Genomic DNA, 16,008 nt, shown 5'->3' on the forward strand with positions numbered 1-16,008 from the left:
GGGTGGAATAACTATCCCCTCATTATTTTGTCCACCAATTAGACCCAATATCTGACATACCAGTTTTGGTTCATTAAGTTCTGGTTCCACATCTTCTGTTTTTACCAAGGATAAGTTTAATACAGTCCTTGAGTTATATCAGTAGGACTTTTTGTGTTGAGTAATTCACCTTTTAGGTCTCCTTGTTACCACTTTTCCAATCAAGAGTTGTCATAGGTTATCATTACATCTTATGAACTTTTACAAATGTTTTACAATTAAGCTCACAATGGCAGTAAACTTGTTGGCCCGATTTTTCACAACAGACCTTAGGTAGGTACTCTAACCTGTGTTGCCATGGCTCAATCAAAGCTAGTTCAGATATGCTTAAAAATCCTGTCCTGATTGCTGTGTAAACGTACGCTTGGTCAATTTAGCTACCTTAGAAAAACAAAGAGCTCAGTTGACAAAGCTGGGATTTGAATCTGTGGTTGCAGAGAGTCTAGATTTGTCAGATCTGATGCTTGATGAGTAAGCTATTCCCCTTCTGGTATATGCAATGATGATGAACAGTTACCAGAAAAGTAAAATAATATTTTCCAATTTTGACACTTTGCAATAGATCATAATGTAACCTGCTGTAACGTGGCCCCTTTCCAAGATATCTCAGCGTTTGTGCAAAAATATCTGGTTTTCACATTAAAATACAATTTGAACACAGTAAGATTTTTAGCTTGGCTTTCCATGTGTCAGTGGAATGAAATCCTTTATTCATTTTTTATTTTAATTGTTGTTTATTTGGATTACTTTAGCACCAGCTAGACACAACTGAGATTGGGACACCATTGTGCTACATGAACCGTCCTTGCCTTGAAGAGTTTACACTGTAAATAGACAAGACCAAAAAGAGAAGAAAAGAAAGTGCAGCAGAAAGTGATAAAATAACTTGGGTGAAGTCTGTGAATTAAATCCACCATCATTTCTCTCTTTGGGTGACTTACCTTGCCACCTGTTAAATGCTGAACTGTTACTGATTCTGTAGTTGATTAATAGCTTTTCTTTGGTTGCTTAGATTGCTTCTTCATTCTTAGTTTGATATAACTGGATGAAAATGCTATCCATTTGGTGCTTCTGTCCTCAGATAACTAAGATTTCCCAGCAATCCTGCATGTGTGGTAAGAAAGTGCTATCTTTTGATATAATAATAAGTGGGGTTGTTCAGACTTAACCAACTATGCTCTGGCCACATGAGTAAATGAAGTCTAAGTCCAGGCAGATCTGGGCTGCAGAAAGTAAGTTTTACTTTAGTAGTCTGTTGCTAAATTGTGGATTCTTCCTATACTTTGCCCACATTCGTACAACATCTATAAACTTCAGTTCTTGGTAGGTTCACTTGCTTCCTATGGAGTTGGTAATGGCAAAATTTGCAGTGAGGTTAGAGGTAATTTTGCATATTTATTGGGCAGGAGCAGATTAATGGGTCAGCAGAGCTGAGCCCTACACCTTAAAGTAGTCCCAGAATGTGCAGCACTTGTATCATGGGATTGTAATGCCCGATCGTGATCAATGTCTCCATTAAATCCTTCCCTATGGATGAGGGCATTGGCAGGTGCCTAGCTGGCTCACTGTAGGACATCTGACATATATCCAGCCTTCTTGCATATTCACATTGTACTTTCTAAATCAACACTCCCTTTGAGAGTTTCAATAAAGCAAGAGAGACTGGATTTTTGAGTACACGTGAGGACAGGTACTTAATGAACTTGTTTAATTCTAATCTCTAATACACCCTCTGTTTGGTCTGTGTGTTCTTTATTGATAGGTTAATGATCTAGATGATGTAACTGGACTTTTCCTTTTCTAATTTAAGAGGATTCATTTTAATATTTTCTACCCTATTGTCCATGCAAGTTCCCACCAGTTTTCAGTGTTCATTGAGGACTGTAAACCTCAATACAGCCCAACTGTTCAAGCTTCTGAAGACTATAATACATTGGACGTGGAGACAAAGAGAGCGATGCAGGCTGGAAGGTACCATCAGTATGGTCAGGAAGTGTTATGAAGGCGGGGGATCGATGTCAGCTTTGAAAAGACAAGATACGCTGTCAGTTTCACTGAACAGCTTCTTTGGTACTAGCCCTTTCTCTGCTCCTTTGAGTAACATTTTGCTAACAGCAGCAGACAGGTTGATAAGAGAAGCACTAATAAGTCTCCTTGGGACTTACTGTGACATTCCAACCACCTGAGCCGCCTCAAACATCTACCATTTAAAAAACTTGTCTGCCTCCCAAGTGCAGGATTCCCCTTTACAAGCTTCTCCCCTGAAAAAAATAAATGAAATAAAATGAGCCCTGTTTAGGACCAGGATGGGGAAGATTCAGTCCTGCACCAGTAACATTTTTTCTACATATTCACATATCTAAACTTCAAAGTCCAATACCATATGCCCTGCAGGATTTGAAATTAGGGCTTTTCCTATTGAAGAGGGGAAGTGAAACATACAAGCAGTCTGCAGTGCCTAAAGTGTTAGGTGTTTTTTCTGAATGTCTTAAGGTTTCTCAATCATAATTTTCCTTGAGTAATAATTATTTTTGCTCTTTAGGAGTGAAGCCTACTGAATTTACAGAGAAACTGTTGGATAGAAAGAAGCACTGGGGCAATAGTAGTACAGTTTGCCCTCTCTTCCCTCCCCCCGCCTCCAACCTCTTCGCTATGGTGTCTCTGCTGGCTGAAATACCACCATCAGGGGGCATCATTCTATCCTCATTTATAGAGTCCATCAGTATCAACCAAGACAGCTCACTTCTGGATTATTGCATCATGGCTTCAGGGGTTAGTATTTTTGTTCTTGATTTAGACCTTCTTACTCCCTTAAAAGCTTTTGTTTGTTGTCTTTTGATTTATAGAGGCTAATCTGCTTCAAAGATTTCTAAAATTGAGTAAAAATAATATCTTTTAACATACTATGTGTAGTGCATCTTTTGATGAGTACATGCTGGATTTAGAATTTCTTTAAAATCTCATTTTCACTTGATGATGTGACCAGGTCATCAGCCATGCCTCCCTCCCCATTCTTCTGATTGTTTCCCCCGGAGTAAGGGATAAGCAATCTGCTTCCCCATACCAGATGCAGATTACCTCATCTCTCCTTCCCCCATGCTTATTCAGCTGCACTGACCGTGTTTGGATGGGTGAGTGGAGTCAACACACATCTGCATGGGGAAAGTAGTGGCCTAGCAAAACCTGCTCTCTCCCCTCACCCAGAGTAGTGGTTTGAGGAAGCCACACAAGTGTGGGTGTGTGTCTTATTCCCCTTCCGTCCATTCACTGCTGCAGAAGGCAGGATCACAAACTGGTTCTGAGAGAAAGAGGATATGACATGGTGCAGACAGGTGATAGGAGGGTGATGAAGAGATGGCTATTCTCAGTTGGCATGTTGAGTATCTGATTCAATTTTGGTAGAGCAGCTCTCTGAGGAAACAACTAGCAATTCTCTCTGGTATGTGCAAACAGAAGAATGTTACGACTGATGTGGCTCTTGCATGATTTGTCGGCTTTTCAGTCCACCTGGGAAGTTATATATTGCTTTTTTTTTTTTTTTTTACCAGCTTGTTTTCCTGGGGCTCATCCTCATTAATCTTTATTTTCAACTGTTCAGAATGATTCAAAAGAGTTTCCTAGAGTACTGGCAGGAACCATGGAACTGGCTAGAGGTGAGTTCTTGTTTCATTGTAAAGCTGTAAAATACAGGTAAGAACGACCTTCCAACTGCATTTCAAATCATATTGCCACATTCTGCCTCAAATGCCCATTGACTTCAATGTCAGATAAGCACCCACATTCAGAGAAGCAATGTAGTTAACAAGGTGGACAATACTCTCTCTTGTAAAAATAAATAAATACTCTCTCTGCAATCACCAGCTCAGTGTGGATTTCTCTTTAGAAAGTTCTGTAGTGGGGTAACCTGAAAACAGGAGAATACTTGTTTCTTCCTTTTGTTGTTTTCATTCTTCAGAATCACAAAGTGAAAGCGAAGTATGGTGCAGTGGTTGGGACAATAGCCTAGGACTCTAGTTCAACTGCCTGCTCCACCAGAGGGTTCCTGTAGGACCATGGGCAATTCACTTAGCCTCTTTGTGCCTCAGTTCTCCACCTGTAAAATACTTCCCTGCCTCATGGGTGTGGGGTGAGGATAAATACATTCAAGATGGAGGTGCTTAGTTACTATGGTGATGGGGCCACAGAAGTAGCTAAGATGGATACAAAGTGTTCCAGGAACTATGCATTGATAATACCACTGAAATGCAACCACTTCTGGTATACCATACTCAACAACAGTCAAGAGGTAGGAAATTTGTCTAAGGACACCATGCTACCCCTTCTTATAAAAGTTCCATGGGATCGTTAACAGTGCTGAGGTTCTCCTGGTAGCTGCTGAACAATTTTAAATCCTTTTGAAGGCAATGGGGAGTGACTGGGCTTAGTAGAGCTGGTCGAAATTTTTCTGACAGAACTTTTTTTCATCAGAAAATGCTGATTTGGCAAAATGGAAATGTTCTGCTGAAAAGTATTGATTTTGTGGACTATTTCCAATGAAAAATTATTGAAATGTTCCATTACAATAAAAAATTAAATTTAAAAACATAATATCAACATAAAAATAAAATTAAACATATGAAAATATTCTAAAAGTGAAAATTTTTCTGCAACCATGTAATATAATAATATGAAATACTTTGGAAAGGTTGAAGTGAAATTTCATGTTCACTTTTCCCTAAACAAAATTTCAGATTTTTTCATTCCAATTCTGAATGAAAAAATACAAGTTTCAGAATTTTTTACAGAATGAAAATTTCAGTGTTCTATCCAGCTCCCAGGAGAAGCTCCCTTTAATCAATCAACCTTTTGTTTCAAATATGTTTTAAAATTGCACCTAGCAGAGTCCTTTATTTAAAAATAAATAAATAAATAAATAAACGTTTGTTTTTTTTTAAATTTTACAGTTCTCTCGTTGGACTTCGTTTTTTTTCCTACTACATATTCTACGTTTATCATTTTGTTCTTGTTATGAGTATGATTGCTCAGTTTCATAAGGATTTTTTCTTGTAATTGTATTTGTAGACCCAGTTTTATCTCCCATAAGGATCTGATAAAAAATGCAGTGCAAAACTACAAGACAAGTAGCTGTGTAATATGGTATGGTCTGCACTGATGCATCTCTTTGTGATGTGCTCATCACTGTAATATCTGAGGTACTTGTGTTATGGTAACTATGTAAATCCCCTGTGCATCCTGAGAATAAGACCCCTAAAATGTAAGAGATGATTCTCAGATAAACTAAACTCAGAGTCTCTCTTAAATAAATAAAATATCCTTCTGCTTGAAATTCAGTCTGAATGAGCTCCCTCTTAAAAACTCCCTGTAACATCTTAAACGGTTGGGTTGCCTTTTTTCCTTGTTTGGAGGGCAAGTCTCTCCTTTGATTTCAGTTCAAATAATGTGTTTTATTGTTTTGAAGTAGATATCAGGAAATATAAAAACCTAAAAAATAGCCAGTGGTTTTTGTAGTTAAAAGTAGGAGTGGTCAAATTTTTCTGTTGAAACTGCTTTTTGACAGAAAATTGGATTTTTGACTAAATTAAATTTTTCACAAAAACTTCCTCATTTGGAAATGTAATCCAGCTAGGCAGCCTGATCTGCAAAGGAGAATGGGTGTGTGAGGCACTGCCGCCATAATTTGGAATAGAAATATTTCAGTTTTCTTTTTTTTTCCCCCTGAAAACATGACAGGGAGAAAAAAACATTTTCTGAACAGTTTTAGTGAAAACTATTTTCAGTGCAATACAAAGACTGTGTACCATGTGAATGGAACAATGGTTTGTGTTAATCAATGTGAAATACAGCAGACTAAAGCAAACTCATCATTTTTATGTCAGAGAGGGATCACTGTTCTGAGTGGGATAATTTTATTCCTCTTGTTGATAAAGTGCATATGTCTTCTCCGGGTTCAAAAAGCACTGGTCCCTTGCGTGATGATGTTACGACTTTGCTGCTCCAGTGTAAACAGAACATGGGTGAGGAGCTCTCATCATAAATATGTTTTCTCTGGTAGAATTTCTGTTCAGCAGAGCGGTTCCAATTTGATATCTATGTTCTGTTCTATTAGTATGGGTCAGCTTAGGGTTTTCTCTTCAGCTAATGAGCTAGCAGGCAGCACCCCCCATATAGAAAGCAGCTGTGAAGTGACTACCTGCACTCCACAAATACAGGGCAGGGAGTGCTTGCCTGTGCTCACCCCCCACTGAGAGGAGGCACATCTGAGCTGAAAGGCTACAGTGGATGTAGCTGCAACTGCCCATGAACACATCCCCACACAAGTCTCTATCTGTTTCTCGCTACCAGGAGTACTGTCTGCCGCTTAGGTGGTGTCCATCTTTTCCTTTGCTCACTGTGTCTCTTAGGTATAATAGAGCCCTACAGCGGTGGGAAACACAATGAATGTTGTCTGCATTGGGCCCTTGCTTACTTTTCCTTGATATCTTCATTTTGATTTTGTTTTTTTTTTAATTAAGGATTAAAATGCTTTATGTGAATCAGGAATGAGAGGGTTGGAAACAGAAATGCGAATTTCCCAAAACCCAGCAGGGTCCACCTTAATATACCATAGTTACCTATAGATCAGTGATACTCGGACGTCAGTGGTTCAGGAGCCAAACTAGTGATCAACATTACCCAAAAGAGCCACAGTAGTGTGAATTCATTGTTTCATTTACTACAGTACTATTCATATTTAAACAGTATGACGGGAAATATTTTGTGTGTCTTTGTACATGTGTGTACTATTCCCACAGCAAATAAGTTAACAACTTAGTGCACATTGATAACTTCATTGGGTAATAACATAGTAAAAGCATCCTGATTGGTTAATAACTTCGAGTGCTTAATAATGAAATCACACACTGGTTTAATATCATGTGCTGCAAAGAGCTGCAGGAGACACATTAAAGAGCCACTTGGGAGTCGCAGTCTGAGTATCGCTGCTGTAGGCCCTTTAAACCAGCAACCGTGTCTTCCTGGACGAAATACTGATGGAAGTGATACTTTTGGAAATGTGTGAAATGGGTAGGCCACAGAAAAAATTACAACCTATGCTCCAGCCTCTGAAATATAACCCTGTGTTTTGCGGTGCCTATTTTTCAATCCAGCCAACCTCATTCAAACCAGCATAACTAAATCAGTTACTGTACTCTTCATCTGTCTTTAATTTTCAGTCTGAAAAGAAGAATGTGGCCCTTTTTTGTGTTTTTCTTAATGAGAAATTCCCCATTGGTTTCTGGCAGCTGGCAGATACTGTGTTTATGGTGGCCCGCTCATATCTTGTAAGGTTGCTGCTGCCCATTTAGCAGCATAACATGTTCCTTTCAGACATTGCTCTAGCATTTCCTGGGAACTGTTGAGATGAAAACCATGTCCTCTCTGTGCAAGTCCAACCAGTTCTTTGCAGTTTGTTGTTATGGAACTTTTTTCATAATCATGGCAAAATTGTGGACTGGAATGGTAAGTATTTTATGTTTTAAAAGTGAACTTTTGTGAAACGTACTAGACAGCAATTTAGGGTCAAACTTTTCTCTGATTTTCACTCTAGTTTTGTACTCAGTAGTAGTTGCAGTATGCTATTTTTTTTTACAGTATCATTTAAACTATCCAAAAATAATTCACTAGAGGTGGGCTGAAGAGGCAGGATTGGGGTCCAGACTCTATCAGACCAAACAACCAAACCAAGAAAAGCCACTGTCCACTTTCTTAAAACCCTGAAATGTTATGGTATATATATGATGGACAAATTTGTATAAGTATTACATTTCTGTAGCTTAATAAATAAAAATGATCTCTTAATTATTTAGTCAAATCTATCTTCCTCTGGAAAGCAGTTTCATAAATCCCTTCTCTTCAGTTGAGTGCTGCTTTTTTTGAATCTTCCAGTTAGAAATATATCAACCTTTCAGTGTTAAGATAACTATTGAAAGGTTAGGAAGAGGAAATATATCTTTACATTGTCATTTTTTGAATATTAGAATTTAGAATGTGGTTGCAAGAAAACATGTTTGAAGTAGAAGATTTAAAATTGATATTTTGTTGTGGAAATACTCTTTTAAAATCTATTCATATTTTGATTAAGAAGTTCTAGCTTCCAGTTTGGCTGGGTTGGTACAAAGGCCTAAGAAGAATCTCAACCCATTAGTACATTGAGCATTTATTGATCCTTTGTTTCTCTTTACCAGCTGAAGGGGGTACTCATCACTTTTGCACAAGATGCAAAGAAATCCTTTCAAAATTAGCTCTTGGTGACATTGAGGGAAGTCACTCTCTGCACTTGTGGGAAGATGTCCTTCATTGGTCAACAGAAGCAAAAATCAGCTGATGGCAACTCTGTGCAGCCTGGCAGTGTAAGTAAATCTAATGCTGTGAATTTCTCATTCCAAAACTCCAGGTATCTCCAAAGCTCCATATTAATTATAAAGAGGCCAAATTCTTTGCAAATATAAGTTAGGAGAGTTACACTAGCAGAGAATTTGGCCCAAGATCTTTCTCCTTACCATTTCTTCATCCTCCATCTGTGTTTATGCAGCAGAAACACAAAAATACTACGTGATAGCAGTATGCTGTGATAGACATCAACACCAGTGTTAATGGATCGAGTTTAATAGGATGCTACTGAATTTATTAGGTAAAAACTCAGTTATGGCATATCAGCTGCATTTTCCAGTACATACCATATAGCATGTATGTAAAATTTGATGCTTGACTGTAATAAAAAGTGAAGCTCAGTGTGACAGTTTCCCCCTTGGATGCCACCTGGAACTGGGGTACAACTGAGACCCCCTGACTCACTAGTCTGAGCTCTCTCTTTTACTGTACTGCTGTGACAAGCTGCGAAGCTCTCTCCAGGCTCCAGCCTACACTTTCACCAGCACACATACAGGTAGGGACACACCCAGCTGCAGTTACATGCAGATGCTCTGACCAGCTACTGCATGGGTATTTCCCAGCTACTCAGGCACACACCCCCTCTGGTGTGTAACCCCCAAATTATACTATCTTGTGCTGCACAGGGAACTACACAGTGTAAGGTCATGAAATTCACCACCTCCCTCAGTGTGGAGAGGAATATACCACAGCTTTCTGCCCTGAGTTATGACTCCCCCACACTGGTTTTAGATAAAACCAAAACCAAGTTTATTAACTACAAAAGATAGATTTTAAGTGCCTTTAAGGGATAGCAAACAGATCAAAGCAGATTACGTAGCAAATAAACAAAAAGCGCAAACTAAGCTTAATATGCTACATAGATATGGATATGAATAGCAAATTCTGACCCTAAGTGAAGATACAAGCAGGCTGCATATTTTTAGGGTGCAAAAGCTGCCTTGCTTACAGCTTGGAATCCCCAGGTGTTCTATTCAAAGCCTGAGTCCAACACTTCCCCCAGTTCAGTCTTTGTTCCTCAGGTGTTTCCCAGGAGTCTTCTTGGGTGGGGAGTCCGTGAAGAATCCCGGATGATGTAACTCCCCTGCCTTATATAGCCTTTGCATATGGCGTGAACCCTTTGTTTCAAAGCTTTGTTCTCAAGCCTCTCAGTGGAAAAATAGACATCCCAAGATGGAGTCCAGCACCAGGTGATCTAGTCACATGTCCCTGTAATGTCACAGCAGCCATTTTTCTGAGGATGTCTGTAGCATCCTCAGGAAGGCTCCCTAGGTGGGAGATAAGCTTCTCCTAAGGCCTATTGTTTCTTCCTAATGGCTCATTAACCTGAATGGGCCCATCCCAGCCGGCCATCTAGACCGAGAGCGTTTTGCCTCATGGGCATTGCCTACGAATAGCTACATGTGAAATAGATGCATAGTCAATATTCATCCCTTTGGATACAAAAATGATACACGTGTACAAATAGGATAATCATATTCAGCAAATCATAACCTTTCCAATGACATCTCACATGACTCTTCTTGCATAAAATACATCATAACTATGTCAAAATCATATCATAATATTACTGTGAAGAATATGGGGTGCAGTGTCACACTCGGCTAGATGTCTCAGTTGCCACAGTGCAGCAAATGTTGGTAGATATGGAATTCTAAATGGTGACCACTGTTTCTTTGTTTTTCCCTTCAGAATTTCTATCTGGATGAGTTTGAAAATCTGACCGATGAGCTGCTGTTCAGAATCAATGCATTTCTCCAACAGGCTTCACTGCTCCTTCCCTGCCAAGCCCCCCACCATCCCCCATCCCCACATACACACTTACAAAGAGGAGTGGGGATGAAGAGGATGAAAACCCTTTAATGGCTCACTCTGATTATTCCGACAGTCAGGCATCGGAAAGGCCAAAGGCAGTCTGAATTTAGGTTACTCAGCTGAACACATTGAAATCACTTAACGTATTAGATAATTCTCCCCAAGGAAAGTACTCTGGGAAGTGAAATCCTTAATGTTCACAGTCCAGCTGTCAAGTGTGTGCACCCTTATTTGCAAAGAGCTATTTTTAATGTAATACTGTGGCTAAAAATTAATCACGTAAAATTTAATCACATAGAAGTCAACAATTCAAAATTTGGTTTTCAGAACTACTTTAATTCACATGCCTCACACATAATGGGCCCATTCTCAGCTGTTATAAATTGGCATAGTTCCATAGACATCAATGGAACTACCTGGATTTACCATCAGCTGAGGGTCTGGCCCTGTACTAAGAGGGTGAATGAGGTAGAGCAGGATATCAGGTTCCTAGTAGGATGATTAGAAAGGCTAGTTATTGTGAAAACAGTGGGCCAGATTCTCTGATGCAGGACCCCTGAGTTGGCAAAGGTGATTTAAACCAGCTTTGCATTCCCCCAGACCTGGAGCTGCTAGGGATGGCTTCGCCCCTGGAATCAATTTGGAGCAACTCAAAGCTGCACTAAATTTAGGCCTGGCTGGTTATGGCCCGTAGCAGATATTTCAGCAACTGCAAATCAACAAGATGCAGCATCATCCTGAGTGTGTTTCCTCTCCCCTAGCTACGTCCTCTCTGCCAGGGCCAGGAGCAACTACACAAGAGGAATCCTCCATTGTCCAGATTCATCAGGCTTACAGCTGCTTTGCCACAGAAAACTGATGCCAAGTGGCTGCAGTGCAGCCACGCATCTCCCCTTGTCCAGGGGTTAGTATGTGTAATGTTGCAGCTGACGACCTCCACCATAAAAGTGCGTGAAGGGTTTGGTCTCTAGGCTCCAATTAGTGCATGAGCTTACAGGCCAGGGGTAGAGGTTTATTCAGAAGAGTGAGGTTCCTGGCCCATAACTGAACTGCTAATTAGCAATTTTTTCCTTATGTCTACATTTTAAAGAATTTGCCACTTGATGAAGATTACAGAAAGCTGCTAAGGTTGACAGGAACTGTTCAGGTTTCAGAGTAGCAGCCGTGTTAGTCTGTATCCGCAAAAAGAACAGGAGTACTTGTGGCACCTTAGAGACTAACCAATTTATTTGAGCATAAGCTTTCGTGAGCTACAGCTCACTTCATTGGACGCATGCAGTGGAAAATACAGTGGGGAGATTTTATATACACAGAGAACATGAAACAATGGGTGTTACCATACACACTGCAATGAGAGTGATCAGGTAAAGCGAGCTATTACCAGCAGGAGAGAAAAAAAAACAAAAACCTTTTGTAGTGATAATCAAGGGGGTTCCAAAGAGGATGGATCTAGACCAATGGTTCCCAAACTCGTTCTGCCTCTTGTGCAGGGAAAGCACCTGGTGGGCCGGGCCAGTTTGTTTACCTGCTGCGTCCACAGGTTCGGGCGATCATGGCTCCCAGTGGCCGCGGTTCGCTGCACAAGCGGCTGAACAAGTTTGGGAACCACTGGTCTAGATCCATCCTCTTTGGAACCCCCTTTCAGGTAGTTGAAAGAAGCTATCAATTCCTCATTCATTCTTTTCTTCTGCAGACTAAATAATCCCAGTTCCCTCAGCCTGTCCTCATAAGTCATGTGTTCCAGCCCCGTAAGCATTTTTGTTGCCCTCCGCTGGACTCTTTCCAATTTTTCCACATCCTTCTTGTAGTGTGGGGCCCAAAACTGGACACAGTACACCAGATGAGGCCTCACCAATGCCGAATAGAGGGGAACAATCATGTCCCTCTATCTGCTGGCAATGCTCATACTTATACAGCCCAAAATGCCGTTAGCCTTCTTGGCAACAAGAGCACACTGTTGACTCATATTCAGCTTCTCATCCACCATAACCCCTAGGTCCTTTTCTGCAGAACTGCGGCCTAGCCATTCGGTCCCTAGTCTGTAGCAGTGCATGGGATTCTTCCTTCCTAAGTGCAGAACTCTGCACTTGTCCTTGTTGAACCTCATCAGATTTCTTTTGGCCCAATCCTCTAATTTGTCTAGGTCCCTCCATATCCTGTCCCTACCCTCCAGCGTATCTACCTTTCCTCCCAGTTTAGTGTCATCTGCAAACTTGCTGAGAGTGTAATTCATGCCATCCTCCAGGTCATTAATATTGACCAATAACAAGATTAAATGACTCCAGAGCATGAGTCAGTCACCATTTCCAGCACTGTCTGTAGGTTCACTCACAGGAATACCAACTTCCAGGGTTGTGTTTCCTGGAATTCATGCAAAAAACATACAATGGCTGTAGACAGGGAGTAGCCTTATTACATAACACAGCTGTCCTAATCAATAACTGTCATGCTTCAGGACATAAAATGACAAGCAGCTAGGGTCTGAGGGAATTTTCCACCCTGGTACCACATATTATTGCACATTTTTTTCATTATGCAGTGTGTACTCCTTCTACTGAAGAATCCAGCATTGGCCAATGTTAGGTACAGGCTATTGCACTAAATACCATTTCATAGATTTAGGTGAACCAGTAAATCTGTTGCATCCTCTGGTCCTGATAGTGGTCTCAGGTACTCCAGTGTAAATCCATCTGTTTGTGTAAATATATCTGTTTTTTGCAGTTCCCTTTCAAACAGTCCAAGAACTTTTGAGTTTTTGCTAGTTAATTTAATAGTATGTCTAGCACGTACTATTTTGATAGCCGCAATATCAGGTTAAGCTTGAATGAAAACAATTAGGTATGAGAGTGCAGAGTAAACTTGCAACATAGAAATTTAGCAAAAAGGGGAAAAAATTCTTTGTTTCCGGAATGGCATGTGAATCAGTTTATTAGCTGCCCAGCCATTTTCATTATTAGTAGCATGACAATTGCTTGGTCATTTCTAATTTAATAGGACTTTATCTAGATCTTGCCTTGGACTTGAAACAGTCCAACAACGTCAGCTACAACGTAAAGGTAGCTCACAAGCGGATTCATTCAGGGTTTCCGAGGAATACAGTTCAAATTGGTAACAGTCAACCAGCAATGTCTGCCCATCAGACCATAACCATGAAGCATCCAACTTCAGAGAGAGAGGATTTCGAGTGGAGCTTTTCTGTAGAGCAACTCAAGCAAAAGTGTCAGTGACCTCCATGTCAGATGCCATTAGTGTGTCACAACAGAACTCATGGAATCAAGGAGACATGAATCCAGATTGCTATCACCTAACAAAAATGGGAGATGCTTTGCCTCTTGTGTTATCTGGGACTCGATATCCAAAAAAGCAATCTTCATGGGTGTGGCACAAGAAGAGCGGAATGAACAGCCAGCCCTCTTGTGCACCAACTAGTGCATCTGCTAAAAGTTGCAAGCTGCTCAGACATTCCTAAACCACAGTCATTGAGCCTTTGGAGACCACTAATGCAGTGCACTAAAGACGACTTCTGTAACTCTGTGCTTGAGAGCCTGAAAACAGTTAAGGGACCAGCATCTCAGCGAGTCAAAAGTGTAAATCAAGTATCAAATTCTACACATTCAAATAAGGTCAAGAGAAAGCAAAGGGAAGACAAGTATGTTGGAGGAGAAACCAGTGAAAATGGAGGGACAGAAAAGAAAAAAAAATGGATCAGAAATTTTCATGCTGCCCAATGAGGAAAGTGTGCCATGTCAGTCAAAGTAATTGAAAACAATGGGAGTAGCTGGGTGCTCTGATTTTTTTTTTGACCCCCTACCATATAGTCATGATAAATAAAAATAAACACATATTCATAGCTGGTGAATGATGCTGAATTTAATAGCCTTGACAGACAATAATTCTCTATCGATTCATGGAACAGACAGTCCTCCCAGCACTCCCCCATCAGTGTATCTCAGTTATCACCTACTCCAGTCTTTTTACCTACTGAATTTTTTTTTTTCTGGCAAGGGTGCCAATTAGTGTCTGTTGTGCTAAAAGTTTCTATGTTCTGGATGCCTTTTCACTGGGAACTCGACTGAGATCATGAGCCCCATTCACAATGGCAACTGAATAACCACTAGATTATAACTGTCATTTTCTACCAACCTTATTTCAATTAGGACAGCTCACGCTGATGTAAAAAGTTTGATGTTGCATGGGGGCTAAGGTTTAGTCCATTTCTTTAAATCGTTATTTATCTTTCTTGACTTCATTGTTACAATCTCATTGTGCTTCTTGTCTAGCAAAATTAAATAATCTAAAATAAGCAAATTAAATTAACTCTCCTTTTTAAATAATTACTCTTGGTTAGTATGATAGAAATCAACTAAATGCAATAATCTGGGCCTTAGGAGACCTGTATTTTATTGAATTTGTGTTTTTAAAGAAAGACTCCCAACCACAGTGATTCTGTTTTGTTCAGTGAATAACCTTCAGTTGTTTTCATTAGCATTCACTTCTATTATGCTTCCTGAACAGGGATTTGTTAACCCTTTGGAGACTGCTTCCTAAATTCTCATTCAGTCTGGAGAATACCAGTATCCTTAGTTTAAAATAACAAATCAAAAGGAGTTTACTTTGAGTGTGTGTTTGCTTAAAAAGCAAAAGGTCACAAAATACTGAGTTGCTATATGATATTGGAGTCTTGAAAGATACTCCTACAGATAGAGTGTTTTATTGCAAGTTATACTTACAGTTCGTAAGTCTAGCATAGTTGGTCTTTTTCTCTCAAGACTTATAGGATGAGACATTCTATAAGATTCTGGGTTGCTCTGCTTTGATGTGAGGTTTTTATGGAGTTTCTAAGTATTGTGAATTTTTTAAAAATGAATTGAAAGATATTCTGTTTAAAATAATCAGTGACTTCTCTGTATTTATGAAAATCTAATAAAAATAAGTTTAATTGGGAACATGATATTGTAGTCAAGAAGACTGAGCACAAGACTGGGTGCCAGAAGACACCAGGGTTCTGTCCCTCAGTCTGCTTGGTGACCTTGGGTAAGTAACTTATACTCCTCATTTGCTGGTTCTCTATCTGTATAATGGGCATAATTGTACTTACCCATTATTGTAAAGCACTTTGTCTGCAGGTGCAAAAAGCACTGTATAAGTGCTCCTTATTATTATGTGTCACACTACAGCAGGCACTCTGCATAGAACAGTGTTGCCCAAATTTTTCTGGTCATGCTCCCCCTTACCAGTAACGTCTGCACCCCTTCTCCATTACTGGACAGTTGGCTCAGCAGGGGAGCTGGGGACAGAACTGGAGCTGCCAGGCTGAGAGGGAATGAAGGCAGAGCTGGCCTGGGGGCGGACCAGGGAACGGAGCTGTGACTGGGGCTGGAGTTGGGGCTGGGGCCAGGAGTGGAGCCGGGGATAGGTGCCGAGCTGGAGATAGGGACAAAGCAGGTCTGGGTGGTGCCCCCTCCCCAGGCCCTGCCGCCCCCTCCCCAGGCCCTGCCACCCCCCTACATTCTTCTGTACCCCGTAGGGGGGCATGCCCCACAGTTTGGGTATCACTGGCATAGAAACACCTCCACTATATAGATGGCAAGTGGATTTGCTTTGCCATGGGCCCAATCCATTTCAAACTCTTTCCAGCACATAAAGCCTTTTTTATGGAGAAAGTTAGTATGTAATCAGACAGAGCCAAATATTCTAAATGTGGCCTTAATTTGTATATATGTACAA

General features: G+C 40.4%; 1 protein-coding gene across 2 annotated transcripts; it reads left to right on the plus strand.

Moving 5' to 3' along the window:
- The first annotated feature begins 484 nt into the window (after positions 1-484).
- LOC140905993 (polycystin-1-like protein 1) lies at positions 485-11,706 on the plus strand. 2 transcript variants are annotated; one of them, XM_073329479.1, is made up of 6 exons: positions 485-1,154; positions 1,891-2,109; positions 2,582-2,811; positions 3,588-3,692; positions 8,262-8,426; positions 10,159-11,706. In XM_073329479.1, the coding sequence occupies exons 1-5, from the start codon at positions 1,085-1,087 to the stop codon at positions 8,316-8,318; spliced, it is 681 nt and encodes a 226-aa protein (XP_073185580.1). In that variant the 5' UTR covers positions 485-1,084; the 3' UTR covers positions 8,319-8,426; positions 10,159-11,706. The 2 variants fall into 2 exon arrangements, with proteins under 2 accessions (XP_073185580.1, XP_073185581.1); XM_073329480.1 differs by having other exon boundaries at positions 1,891-2,010.
- Positions 11,707-16,008: the final 4,302 nt, after the last annotated feature.

This window comes from Lepidochelys kempii, chromosome 2 (assembly GCF_965140265.1).
Source record: "Lepidochelys kempii isolate rLepKem1 chromosome 2, rLepKem1.hap2, whole genome shotgun sequence".
In the NCBI taxonomy this organism is placed as follows: domain Eukaryota; kingdom Metazoa; phylum Chordata; order Testudines; family Cheloniidae; genus Lepidochelys; species Lepidochelys kempii.